This window comes from Caretta caretta, chromosome 8 (assembly GCF_965140235.1).
Source record: "Caretta caretta isolate rCarCar2 chromosome 8, rCarCar1.hap1, whole genome shotgun sequence".
Lineage (NCBI taxonomy): Eukaryota > Metazoa > Chordata > Testudines > Cheloniidae > Caretta > Caretta caretta.
This window is the reverse complement of record NC_134213.1, coordinates 109,580,918-109,593,974: the sequence shown is the minus strand read 5'-3', so window position 1 is coordinate 109,593,974 and position 13,057 is coordinate 109,580,918. Positions and strand designations below refer to the sequence as shown.

The 13,057-nt window shown below is 46.0% G+C and overlaps 1 protein-coding gene across 10 annotated transcripts in view; it reads left to right on the top strand.

Annotated features, from left to right (window-relative positions):
- Positions 1 to 13,057, top strand: part of CFAP57 (cilia and flagella associated protein 57) — a 184,810-nt gene that overhangs the window by 91,382 nt on the left and 80,371 nt on the right. For all 10 annotated transcript variants that reach the window (XR_007358069.2, XR_007358070.2, XM_048861528.2 and 7 more), the window contains 2 exons: positions 6,931 to 7,143; positions 11,666 to 11,839. Coding sequence is in view for 8 of the 10 variants with exons in the window: in XM_048861528.2 (XP_048717485.1) it covers positions 6,931 to 7,143; positions 11,666 to 11,839 (387 nt within the window). In the remaining 2 variants the exon portion in view is untranslated. The remainder of the gene's footprint in view (positions 1 to 6,930; positions 7,144 to 11,665; positions 11,840 to 13,057) is intronic.

Genomic DNA, 13,057 nt, shown 5'->3' with positions numbered 1-13,057 from the left:
AGAAGTCAACTCTTGTCCCAGTTCAGAGAATAGAATTTATTGGGGGCACTGCTCGAGTCAACCCAGGCCAGAGCCTTCCTTCCAGAGACCTGATTTCAGACTATGTCGGATCTAGTATCCAAAGTCATGATCCACCCAATTACGACAGCCCAAGTTTGCCTCAAGCTACTGGGGCACATGGCTGCATGCATTTATGTGGTTTGGCATGCAAGGCTGCATCTCAGGCCTCTCCAGATGTGGCTAGCATGAGTGTGTTCCATGAACAGACACCACTTAGATTCAGTGCTCACCATTCCACCCCTGGTCCACACTTCCCTGGACTGGTGGAAGGACCCAAGGTTGGTAATGATGGGGGTACCCTTTGTGGCCCCACAGCCATCATTGTCTCTAGTTTCGGATGATCAGACCTGGGTTGGGGAGCCCACCTCAACAGCTTATGGTCCAAGTGTTACCTGCACAATCCAGGGCACCACAACTTTACCCTACTGTGGGCTTGTGGTTAGATGTTTGGCTGCATGTGTGTGTTCTTCCTATGTGCTGTTCCAGCTCTGTGCAGATAATTGGCACAGCAGACCTCGAGCGAACTGCCCAATGACTACAAGATTCATTAGGGTACGAAGGCCAGGTTTATTGTCTATTAAGCATGGTTCTAGTATCCCGCAGACTATCGTACCACTAATACATGTATGCCCATAACAATGGACCAGCTCAGTGAAAGATGAGACTCTGTTCTTCCCTAGGCTAGACAAAGACACTCCCTCTGAGATACATCTTTATACCCTGATACAAACAAGTTACATACTGCTCCTCTAACATAGTTAGTTACTGCCCCCTGACATGGCTAGTAATCACCCATCACCTTCATAGAATCATAGAATATCAGGGTTGGAAGGGACCTCAGGAGGTCATCTAGTCCAACCCCCTGCTCAAAGCAGGACCAATCCCCAACTAAATCATTTGTCAAGCCTGGCCTTAACCTCTAAGGAAGGAGATTCCACCACTTCCCTAGGTAATCCATTCAAGTGTTTCGCCACCCTTCTAGTATCCAACCTAAACCTCCCCCACTGCAACTTGAGACCATAATTCCTTGTTCTGTCATCTGGTACCACTGAGAATAGTCTAGATCCATCCTCTTTGGAACCCCCTTTCAGGTAGTTGAAAGTAGCTATCAAATCCCCCCTCATTCTTCTCTTCTGCAGACTAAATAATCCCAGTTCCCTCAGCCTCTCCTCATAAGTCATGTCCTCCAGCCCCCTAATCATTTTTGTTGCCCTCTGCTGGGCTCTTTCCAATTTTTCTACATCCTTCTTGTATTGTAGGGCCCAAAACCAGACAGTACTCCAGATGAGGCCTCACCAATGCCGAATAGAGGGGAATGATCACATCCCTCGATCTGCTGGCAATGCTCCTACTTATACAGCCCAAAATGCGGTTAGCCTTCTTGGTAACAAGGGCACACTGTTGACTCATATCTAGCTTCTCATCCACTGTAACCCTTAGGTCCTTTTCTGCAGAACTGCTGCCTAGCCACACAGTCCCTAGTCTGTAGCAGTGCATGGGATTCTTCCGTCCTAAGTGCAGGACTCTGCACTTGTCCTTGTTGAACCTCATCAGATTTCTTTTGGCCCAATCCTCCAATTTGTCTAGGTCACTCTGGTCCCCATCCCTACCCTTCGCATATCTACCTCTCCCCCAAGTTTAGTGTCATCTGCGAATTTGCTGAGGATGCAATTCATCCCATCATCCAGATCATTAATAAAGATGTTGAACAAAACCAGCCCCAGGACCAACCCCTGGGGCACTCCGCTTGATACCAGCTGCCAACTAAGCATCGAGCCATTGATCACTGCCTGTTGAGCCCGACAATCTAGCCAGCTTTCTGTCCACCTTATAGTCCATTCGTCCAAGCCATACTTCTTTAACTTGCTGGGAAGAATACCGTGGGAGACTGTATCAAAAGCTTTGCTAAAGTCAAGATATATCACATCCACCGCTTTCCCCATATCCACAGAGCCACTTATCTCATCATAGAAGGCAATCAGGTTGGTCAGGCATGACTTGCCCTTGGTGAATCCATGTTGACCATTCCTGATCACCTTTCTCTCCTCCAAGTGATTCAAAATGGATTCCTTGAGGACCTGCTCCATGATTTTGCTGGGGACTGAAGTGAGGCTGAGTGGTCTGTAGTTCCCCGGATTCTCTTTCTTCCCTTTTTTAAAATGAGCACTATATTTGCGTTTTTCCAATCGTCAGGGACCTCCCCTGGTCGCCACAAATTTTCAAAGATAATGGCCAATGGCTCTGCAATCACATCAGCCGACTCCCTCAGCACGCTTGGATGCATTAGATCTGGACCCATGGGCTTGTGCATGTCCAGCTTTTCTAAATAGTCTTTAACCTGTTCTTTCACCACTGAGGGCTGCTCACCTCCTCCCCATGCTGTGTTGCCCAGTGCAGCAGTCTGAGCTTGTCTGTGAAGACTGAGGCAAAAAAAATCATTGAGTATTTCAGCTTTTTCCGCATCATCTGTCACTAGGTTGCCTCCCCCATTCAGTAAGTAATTATGTTGTAGTTATATTCCTGGAAAATGCTACTGTGAGTGAAACGATGTTAAGCGAATCGAATTTCCCCGTAAGAAGTAATGTAAATATGGGGGGGTTAGGAAACAATTTAATATGGTATACAATGATGCAATGATGATTGATTGTGAAGCTTGTTTGGGGTGGATGGAAAAGGGTGGGATATTTCCCAGGGAATGCCTTACTGCTAAATGAACTAGCACTCAGCTGAGCCCTCAAGTATTAACATGTTGTTAATGCAGCCTCATGCTCTACAAGGCAGCACAAATTGTGGGAGACACACCATGGCAGAGAGAGACAGAGACACACGCTGTGTGTGTGTGAGAGAGAGAGAGATGCGTTTTTCCCCTTTAAGTGCACTGACCCCACTCTAAGTACACTGCATCCAATGAAGTGAACTGTAGCTCACGCAAGCTTATGCCCAAATAAATTGGTTAGTCTAAGGTGCCACAAGTCCTCCTTGTCTTTTTGCGAATACAGACTAACACGGCTGCTACTCTGAAACCTTTCCTTTTTGCCTTTTTAAGTAGATCAGGAAGTTGAGACAGCAGCTGCTACCAGCAAGCTTTGTGTCCCACCCTGCTCTGTGGAATGGGGTAAAGGAGCCGGGGGGGGGGGGACATGACACCCTGACATCCGCATCCCGACCCCCGCACAGCAAGCAGGAGGCTCCCGAGAGCAGCTGCAAGGCAGAGGGCAGGAGCAGCAGAGGGCAGTGGGGGAGGGGACACCTGAACTGCCCAGCAATTGATAGCCTGCTAGGTGGCTGCTGCCCAGTTAACCTAGGGGAGTTGAGAGGGGGGGCTGCCAGCCCATCCTGGTTCCAAGCCCCCACCAGGGAGCTCCAACTGGCTGCTCTTTCTGCAAGCAGTGGACAAAGCAGGCGGCTGCCAAACAAGGTTCTAAGGGAGCATTGCACAACTTTAAAGAATCATGTTCTCTAATAAATTCATCAGCAACGTAACAATGTTAACCGGGATGACTTAAGTGAGGAGTTACTGCATAGCGAAACAAACTGAAGTATTTCAAATTAAAAACAGACAAAAGCAATCAATGGTCTCTTTTCAACCAAAACTGCTGGTAAGTGGCTTTGCCGGACAGAGTGTTTTCTTGCAAATTTCTCTTTGCACATCTTAAGATTTGTCTGTCTGTCTGGTCGCTGTTGGTGCTATTAGGGCAGAAATGCTTCTTAACAATCCAATATTATATGGTTTTGATGCCGTTTAGATGGAACATGACTCCCTGCTTCTTAACTCATTGCTTCTGCTCTCCTATTATGGCTGCTTCTTCTTACTGCAGGAAGACCTTGGCCTATAGAACTCTCCCTGCACATAAACATCAGAGAACTCAGTGTTGTCTGCTTAGCCTGCTAAGTGTTCCTTTCCCTGATCTCTGGCAAGGTGATGCAAGTCCTGACAGACAATACCATGGGTATGTTCTATATCAACAAGCAGGGAAGAGCTTGATCCTCTACCCTGTGTCAGGAGGCCATCTGTCTATGGTATTTCTGCGTTAAGCACTCCGTACACCTTGAGGCTTCACATCTTCCCAGAGCGGATCACCTCAGCAGGTCCTTTTCCTCTCACCACAAGTGGTCCCTTCACCAGAAATCATCAGGTTCATCTTCCAAACCTGGGGATCTCCCCAGGTGGACCTGTTCGTGACCAAGCAGAACAGAAAGTCCCATCAGTTTTTCTTACTGTGAGGGCACAGCCTGGGCTCTCTCTCCTATGCCTTCCTGCTCCCATGGACAGGGCTGCTGCTCTACACTTTTCCCCTAGTCCCTCTGGTTCACAACATCCTTCTGAAAATCAAGCAGGACAAGGCGAGAGTTATTCTCATAGCCTCAGCGTGGCCACGTCAACACCAGTTTGGTAAGCTGCTGGATCTATCAATAGCAATTCCACTCCTGCTTCTGCTCTGTCTGGACCTGATCTCAGAAGACTATGGCGGTTACTTCACCCAAACCTTGCCTCCCTTCACATAACTGTGTGGATGTTACATGGCTGAACCTGGAGGAGCAGGCCTGTTAGGAGCAAGTTCTCCAGATTTTGATAGGTAGTAGAAAGCCGTCCACTAGGGCTACCTACCTTGCCAAATGGAAACGCTTCTCAATTTGGGCATGACATAGAGGTCTCTCTCCGATCTGATCTTCTCTTCAGGTTGTCTTGGACTACTTAAGAACATAAGAATGGCCATACTGGGTCAGACCAAAGGTCCATCTAGCCCAGTATACTGTCTTCCGACAGTGGCCAATGCCAGGTGCCCCAGAGGGAATGAATAGAATAGGTAATCCTCAAGTGATCTATCCTCTGTTGCCTATTCCCAGCTTCTGGCAAATGGAGGCTAGGGACACCATCCCTGCCCATCCTGGCTGATAGCCATTACTTCCTCCATCTAAAGCAGCAAGGTCTGGCCCTTGCATCCATCAAGGTGCACTTGGAAGTAATCTTGGCCTTCCACCCACTGGTGAATGGCAGGTCAATGTTCTCTCACAAGATGGTGGTCTGGTTTCTCAAGGTACTGGAGAAACTCTATCCTCGGGGCCTCCTTCCATGTGACTTAAATCTGGGTCTGTCAAGGTTCATGTGCCGTCCCTTTGAACCCCTAGCATTGCGCCCTCTAATTCTCCTCTCTTGGAAAGTTGTATTCCTGGTGATGATCACCTCAGCCAGAAGGGTTTCTGAAATCAGGGCCCTTATGTCAGAACCACTGTACACAGTGTTCTTCAAGGACAAGATCCAGCTGCACCCCACCCAGCTTTCCTGCCAAAGATGGTTTCAAAATTCCATAGCAACCAGGCTATTTTCCTGACAATCTTCTTCCCAAAGCCTCACATAAACTCTGAGGAGCAGCAGCTTCACTCATTGGAGGCATGCCCGCACCTTCTGTATTAAAAGGACTAAACCCTTTCACAAATTCACATATCTCTTTGTAGCAGAAAAGATTAAATGGCATCCAGTATCATCCCAGAGGATCTTGTCCGGGATAACCGCCTCTGGCCATCCTAACTGCTCACTCCACAAAAGCTAAGGTCTCTTCAGAGGCATTCCTTGCACAAGTCCCAGTCCAGAACAACTGCAGGGCAGCAACTTGGTCATTGGTGCATACCTTTGCATCCCACTACACCATCATCCCACAGGCCGGAGATGACGCCAGGTTCAGAAGAGCAGTGTTAGAATCAGCATGTCCATGAACTCTGATTCCACCTCCTGAGGTACTACTTGTGAGTCACCTAATATGGAATGGACATGACCAAGCACTCGAAAAAAAAAAATGGTTACTGACCATAATTGTTGCTCTTTGAGATGTGTTGCTCATGTCCATTCCACGACCCACCCTCCTGCCCCTCTGTCAGAGTGGACCAACAAGAAGGAACTGAGAAGGTGCATAGCCGGTGACACCCCTTATACCACAACCTGAGCACGCTGCACCAGAGGGTGCTAAAGCCAGCCCAATGGATATCACTGAGAGAAACATCTCCAGCAACAGTGCCCACAGCACGCACACACCTAATGCGGCATGGACATGAGCAAGAACAACAGTTAAGTCAGTAACCCTTTTTTATATTTATTTTAATATTTCTGTAGTTCATTGCTGTAGTGCAAATATGTTCTGTATTATCTTCTGTAATATCTGCTGTAGTGCAAATATCTTGCTTCTCACTAGGTAGGAGCTCAGTCACTGGTAGCCAACTTGTATAATGAAAAGGAGTACTTGTGGCACCTTAGAGACTAACCAGTTTATTTGAGCATGAGCTCAATAGCTCACGAAAGCTCATGCTCAAATAAATTGGTTAGTCTCTAAGGTGCCACAAGTACTCCTTTTCTTTTTGCGAATACAGACTAACACGGCTGTTACTCTGAAACCTGTATAATGTATCTGAATTTGTATAATGTATCTGAATAGTCTCAGGTTGTTCTGAAGGGTAACAGTTGGTAATGGTAGTGGAGTAACAGGTGAAAGAACCTGGAGATATGTTACAGAACTCCCCTTATGCTCACTAATATGATTAGCATTTTAACATTTTCTATCAGAGTGATTAATTCTATAAGTAATTCTTATACATTTTCTCAAGCAAAAATCAAAAACAAAAGAAAAAAATAATAAAGCAAAAAAAAACACAAAAAAAAAGGACAAATTTAATTGCAAAACATTTGGTTGTTTAAAAAGATCAAAAGCTATATTAGAAGCATGGCTGTGCCATATAAAACAGGGATTACTATAAACAGAACCATGTCTAGAAGGGGTTCACCAGATAAAATGGTCAGATTTAACAAGACAAGCTCCCTTCCAGGGCTCATAGAGTCACCAAGTGTGGGTCTGATTGGTGTGTTTCCACTCTTACCAGGTGCGCTCAGTCATATGGAGTGCAGATGACAATAAGTTGATTTCCTGTGGCACAGATGGTGCAGTGTATGAGTGGAGCTTGCTGACGGGTAAGAGGGAGTCAGAGTGTGTGCTCAAGTCCTGCAGCTACAGCGGTGTTGCCATCTCTCCTGATGCCAAAATCATCTTTGCTGTTGGATCTGACCAAACGCTCAAGGAAATTTCGGATTCTTCGGTGAGCCAGCTAACATACATACCTGTGACTTCGCTAGGTCCTGACAGGCAGCTTAAAGGATGGTTATTACCCAGGGAAAGCACCGGTGCTTTCCTCTCCCTACCTCCCATTTTCCAGTTTAAGCAATTAGGAAGGAACCTTGTCTTTGTATGCATCCACTGACACCTCCTACCACCTGAAATGTTATGTTGTTATTTATCTATGTTCTTATACTGTGCCCTTCACCATGATACCTGAGCATTTGTTGCTATTTCATTTCATTTCAATTTATGTTACTTCCAGCAATTTTTCAATGCATATGACAAATTAACTTTGAGCTACATTTATCAAAAGCTTTACTAAAATTCAAATATATCTCATCTATTGCAGTTTCCATTGTCCACAGCTTTTCTTTACAGAAGCAGTTAAATGTGTGTAACAAGTGTTTAAAATTTTCAAAAGCACCAAAGTCTCATCTTGAAAAGTTACTTAGACACTTTTGAAAATTGTACAAAGATCTATTTATAAACCCTATGTGACACTATGTCCCATATTCTTCCTAGATATATTGTGTGGCAAATTGCCAGCACTACTTTGATGGGTCTCGCGCTTTCTCTTCTTGGGGAGGGTTCGTTTCTCGCCCCTGAACTGGGGTATTAACTGCCCCACTAGTGTCCTAGAGGAGGGGAGTGGAGAGGGAGGGACCCAGGCCCGCCCTCTACTCTGGGTCCCAGCCCAGGGGCCCTAGGGATAGCAGTAAACCGCTTGAACTAGCGGTTTCTTCCCCTGGGCTACTTCCTTCTTCTGCCTTTCAGCTTGTGGGGCTTCCTGCCCTCCCTCTGCACAAACCAGGTGTCCCTTTACCTAGGGTCTTGGTCTTCTTAGCCCACCGCAGCACTTCTCCAAACTGCTCTCTACTCCAACACCAATCCACTCTGCTTCAACTCCTTCCCTTCTCTGATTGAAGCAGAGGGGTTTTATCAGGTGACTGGCTTCAGGTGCTCTAATTGACTTCAGGTGCTTTAATTGGCTTCGGGTGCTTTAATTAATCTGTTAAACTTTCTTCTGTCTATAGGGAATAAAGCTCCCTTCTAACACTCTCCTGCTGCCCTCTGGCCATGCTGTATCATATATCCCACCCCCCGCTCAACACCATGGGGTTGGGCTACTTGGCACGAGAGGCAGTGCTGTCGTGATAGGCCATCAGCATTGCCGTGTTGGTTTCCAGCCCTATGCTGTACCCGGAAATGGAAGGGCTGCAGGAATAGGAACCACCTAGTCACTCTTGCGTTCTTCTCCTTGTTTCTGTGCATCCACTAGAGTGGGGCATGGTCTGTCATGAGGGTAAACTCCAGTAGGTAGTAGCGGAGAGTCTCCATAGCCCATTTTACCACCAGACATTCCTTTTCAACGAAGGCATACTTTTGTTCCCTGGGGAGGAGTTTCTGGCTGAGGTACAAGATTGGGTGTTCCTCCTCCCTACCATCTGCGAAAGGACGGCTCCTAGCCCTACCTCCGAGGCATCTATTTGTAGGATGAATTCCTTCTTGAAGTCTGGGGCTATGAGTATTGAATGGCAGCAAAGGGCTGTCCTTAAATCTGCAAATGCTCCTTCTGCCACATCAGTCCACTTTACTATCTCAGGGCCTCGAGCCTTTATCAAATCCGTCAATGGCCCTGCTCTTGTGGCAAAATGAGGGATGAATCTCCGATAGTATCCTACTATCCCTAGAAATGCTCTGACCTGTTTTTGTGGACTGGTTGAGGCCAACCTTGTATTGCCTCCACTTTATTCCATTGGGGTTTCACCAAACCTCTCCCTACTACATACCTGAGGTATCTGGCCTCAGCTAGTCCTATGACACATTTGAGAGGGTTGGCAGTGAGGCCGGCCTCCCGCAGGGTGTCTAGCACCACTTCTACTTTTCCAAGGTGCATTTCCTAGTCAGGGCTATGGATGACTATATCGTCTAGATAGGCGGCGGCATACTTGGCATGGGGTCGCAGCAATTTGTCTGTAAATCATTGGAATGTTGCAGGGGCTCCATGGAGTCCGAAAGGGAGGACGGTGTATTGGAACAGGCCATCAGGTGTAGAGAAGGCAGTCTTTTCCTTGGCATTCTCGGCCAGGGGAATTTGCCAATATCCTTTGGTCAGTTCTAGAGTGGTTAGGTATCGGGCCTTGCCTAACTGATCAAGTAGCTCGTCAATGCATGGTATTGGATAGGCATCTAATTGGGATACTTCATTCAACTTCCGGAAGTCGTTGCAAAACCTCGGGGTGCTGTCAGGCTTGGGGACTAGGAGGATAGGGCTGGACCACTGGCTGTGGGCTTCTTCAATAACCCTGAGTTCCAGCATCTTCTTCACTTCTGTCCTAATTTCTTCCCTTTTAGCTTCCGGTATTCCGTATGGTCTTATCATCACCCTTACTCCGGGACTGGTGACAATATGATGTTGGACCAGTGTCGTACGGCCCAACTGTACAGAACACGTCCTGGTTCCGTTGGATTGTATCAATGACCTCTGTTCGTTGTTCTGGAATTAACTCAGAAGATATCTTCACCTGCCCTTGTGGGTTGTCTGTCTGGGGTGGAGCTCCCCAAATGACCAGGCACATCTCTCAGTCACGCCAGGGCTGAAGTCTCCGTACTTTCGCCCGATGGTTGTAATATGTCCGCTGGGCCTCTTGTGCTTTTTCCAAATGTTCTTGTACTATAGGGGTTACTCGAGTTATTCGCTCTCTCATCTGTGTCATGTGCTCAGTGACATTCTTTCCTGGGTTGGGTTGTTCTTCCCAATCTTCCTTGGCAAAATCTAATATTCCACATGGGTGGCGTCCGTATAGTAGTTCAACGGGAGAGAAACCAGTAGACGCCTGGGGGACTTCCGATATACAAACACTAAATACAGTAGAAGGGTATCCCAGTCTTTTCCGTCCTGTGCTACCACCTTCCAGATAGCGAGGGGATTTCTCATGACTGCAGCCCCCTTTTCTGTTCTACCCCCTTATATGTCTTTTGCACAAGACGGGAATCCTTTGTCCTTCTCTGGGTTCCCACCCCTCCTTCGAAATGGAAAAGCACCAGGTTAAAGATGAATTCCAGTTCAGGTGACATGATCACATGTCACTGTAAGACTTCATTACCCACATGCCAGCACGCAGGTATACAGGAGGACTTACAAGTAAACAGAGCCATCTACAGTCAGTTGTCCTGGTTAATGGGAGCCATCAAGATTCCAATCCACCATTAATGGCCCACACTTTGCATAATTACAATAGACCCTCAGAGTTATATTTTCCACTTCTAGTTGCAGATAAAAGAATGGTACATACATACAAATAGGATGACCACACTCAGTAGATTATAAGCTTTGTAATGATACCTTACAAGAGACCTTTTGCATGAAGCATATTCCAGTTACATTATATTCACACTTATTAACATATTTTCATAAAATCATATAGAGTGCAACATCACAGGTATTACCACCCTTACTTCTGCGCTGTTGCCTGTAGAGCTGGGCCCTCAGTCAGCAGCTGCCACTCTCTGGCCGCCCAGCTCTGAAGGCAGCAGTGCAGAAGTAAGGGTGGCAATACCACAGCCCCCCTAAAATAACCTTGCGACTCCCCCCCATAACTCTTTTGGGTCTGGACCCCCAATTTGAGAAACGCTGGTCTCCCCCATGAAATCTGTTTAATATAGGGTAAAAGCACACAAAAGACCAGATTTCACGGGGGGAGACCAGATTTCTCGGTCCGTGACACGTTCTTCATGGCCTTGAATTCGGTAGAGCCCTAATCATCATTTAAGGTAAGAATTTGCTACTCATGTCCAATCTCTTTAGTATATTAAGCTTAGATTGCGTTTTTGTTTATTTGTTAAGTAATCTGCTTTGATCTGTTTGCTATCCCTTATAATCAATTAAAATCTATCTTTTGTAGTTAATAAACTTGTTTTTGTTTTGTCTAAAACCAGTGTGTGGAAATCATACTTGGGGCAGAAAACTGTTGCATATCTCTCTCCACACTGAGGGAGAGGGCAGATTTTATGAGCTTACGCTTTACACTTCTCTGTGCAGTGCAAGACAGTTTAATTTTGGTTTACCCTCCGGAGGGGTTGTGTGCCTGGGAAGCTGGTAAGTGCCCTATCTATATAGCCTTCCCATGCAGGGGCTGGTCAGAAAGCCTGTCTGCATGTTATTACAGCTGGATGTGTCCCTACCTGTGTGCTCGTGAAAGTGTGAGACTGGGAGTGTGTCTGCAGCTTGTCACAGCATTACAGCATGAGTGGGAGCCAAGGCTGGTGGGTCGAGGGGCTCAGTGGTACCCCATTTCCAGGCAATACCCGGGGGGAACTCGTCACACCCTAATGCTAATTGTTGCTCATGGTTCGGTTCCTCTAGGCAGTTTTTTCTCACTATTTTTGTCATTATTTTCTGTAAGTGGAATGGTGTGTCAGCTGCTCTTACACTATGTTACTTAGGCAGTATTATAGAGCTTATTCTATGCTGGGTTTTTTTGTTTTTTTGGTTTTTTTAGATCCTGTGTGAAGTACCTACTTTTGATGTTACTTATACTGCAATAGTCGTGTCTCATTCTGGGCGCATGGTGTTCACAGGCACTTCAATGGGGACCATCCGATCTATGAAGTACCCACTGCCTGTGCACAAAGAGTTCAATGAGTATCAGGCCCACGCTGGCCCTGTTACCAAGGTAAGGAGTTTATTTTTTCTTTTCCAGCCAACAAAAATCTGAGTCATTTGGACTCCCCTGCTCTTTGTTTATCTGTTTTCTTCAACTCTATAGATCTGCTAGTGTTAAGGCTACATTTGTATGTGGAAAATGTGAGGAGAATTTGTATTAATTTTTATGAATGTTAAATCTCCTTGGTTTTGTTGGTTAAGGTATTGTTGGCTGAAAGGTAGATAAGGGTTAAATCCTGCAGCCCCTCACTAGAGAAACACATAAACCAGTTTGGACTAGAAACAGGATCAGAAGAAGGAACTTTGAAATATTGAACAAGGGACCTTTGGAAGGACTAAAAGGTAGCCCATGAGCTGAGAGGGAAGATTCACTGACTGGGAAGATAAGACTGACTGGCAGGCACCAGGCAGCAGTTGCCTGGGGCATTCTCTCTGACCCAGCACAATGCTTTGGGTATACCTGGCCTAAGCAGAACCTAATTAAACTGGCATGTAAAGGCAAAGTTTAGACAAGACAAAATATGTGCAGGCTTTTGTTATTTTTAATCCACTTGTCTCTGCTTGCGATGCTCCTTTGACTAAATTAATCATACTCTATTTTGAACAAGCTGTTTTCTGGCATTGCTTTTACCAGTTTGGATCACAGCTCTCAGAGAGGCTGTTGTAGCAGGGGCCAAAACTAGCTGGACCTGTTGAAGGTAAAGTTAGTTGGTAAACAAGGGATGCTGCAGCCTGGTAATCCAGTCCAAAAGTGGGTGATTTTTGGGGTTTAGCCCTGAGAGTGGGCCTACGACTTGGAGAGGGTGCCCGAGAGAGACTGAAAAAAGGATCACAGGTGCAGCTCACCTTTCTGTCATAATGCTGTACTGAGTTCCATTATACTCCTCTGTCACATGCATGTAAGTGCCTCAAAAATTCTGCTCTGGGGATGAATCTATCTGTGCCCGTTGGTGGATTGTTTCAGCAAATTTTAGGAGAATCCATTCACCTGTATCTGAGTTATGGGAGAGGATGAAAAAATACCTAAGCATTTAAAAGAAAAAAGAATTGTGCTCAAATATGGCTGAACAAAAAATTCCTAACTTGGCGTATGGCACATCCTCTCTGAGGAAGAGTCTCTTATTTAAGTTTGGCTGGGGTGAAGAAAATAAAAATAAAGTTATCAGGGTTTGGAAAATCTCTTCTGAGCATCGCCAGTGGATATTTAAGTTTTTAGTATAACCTAATG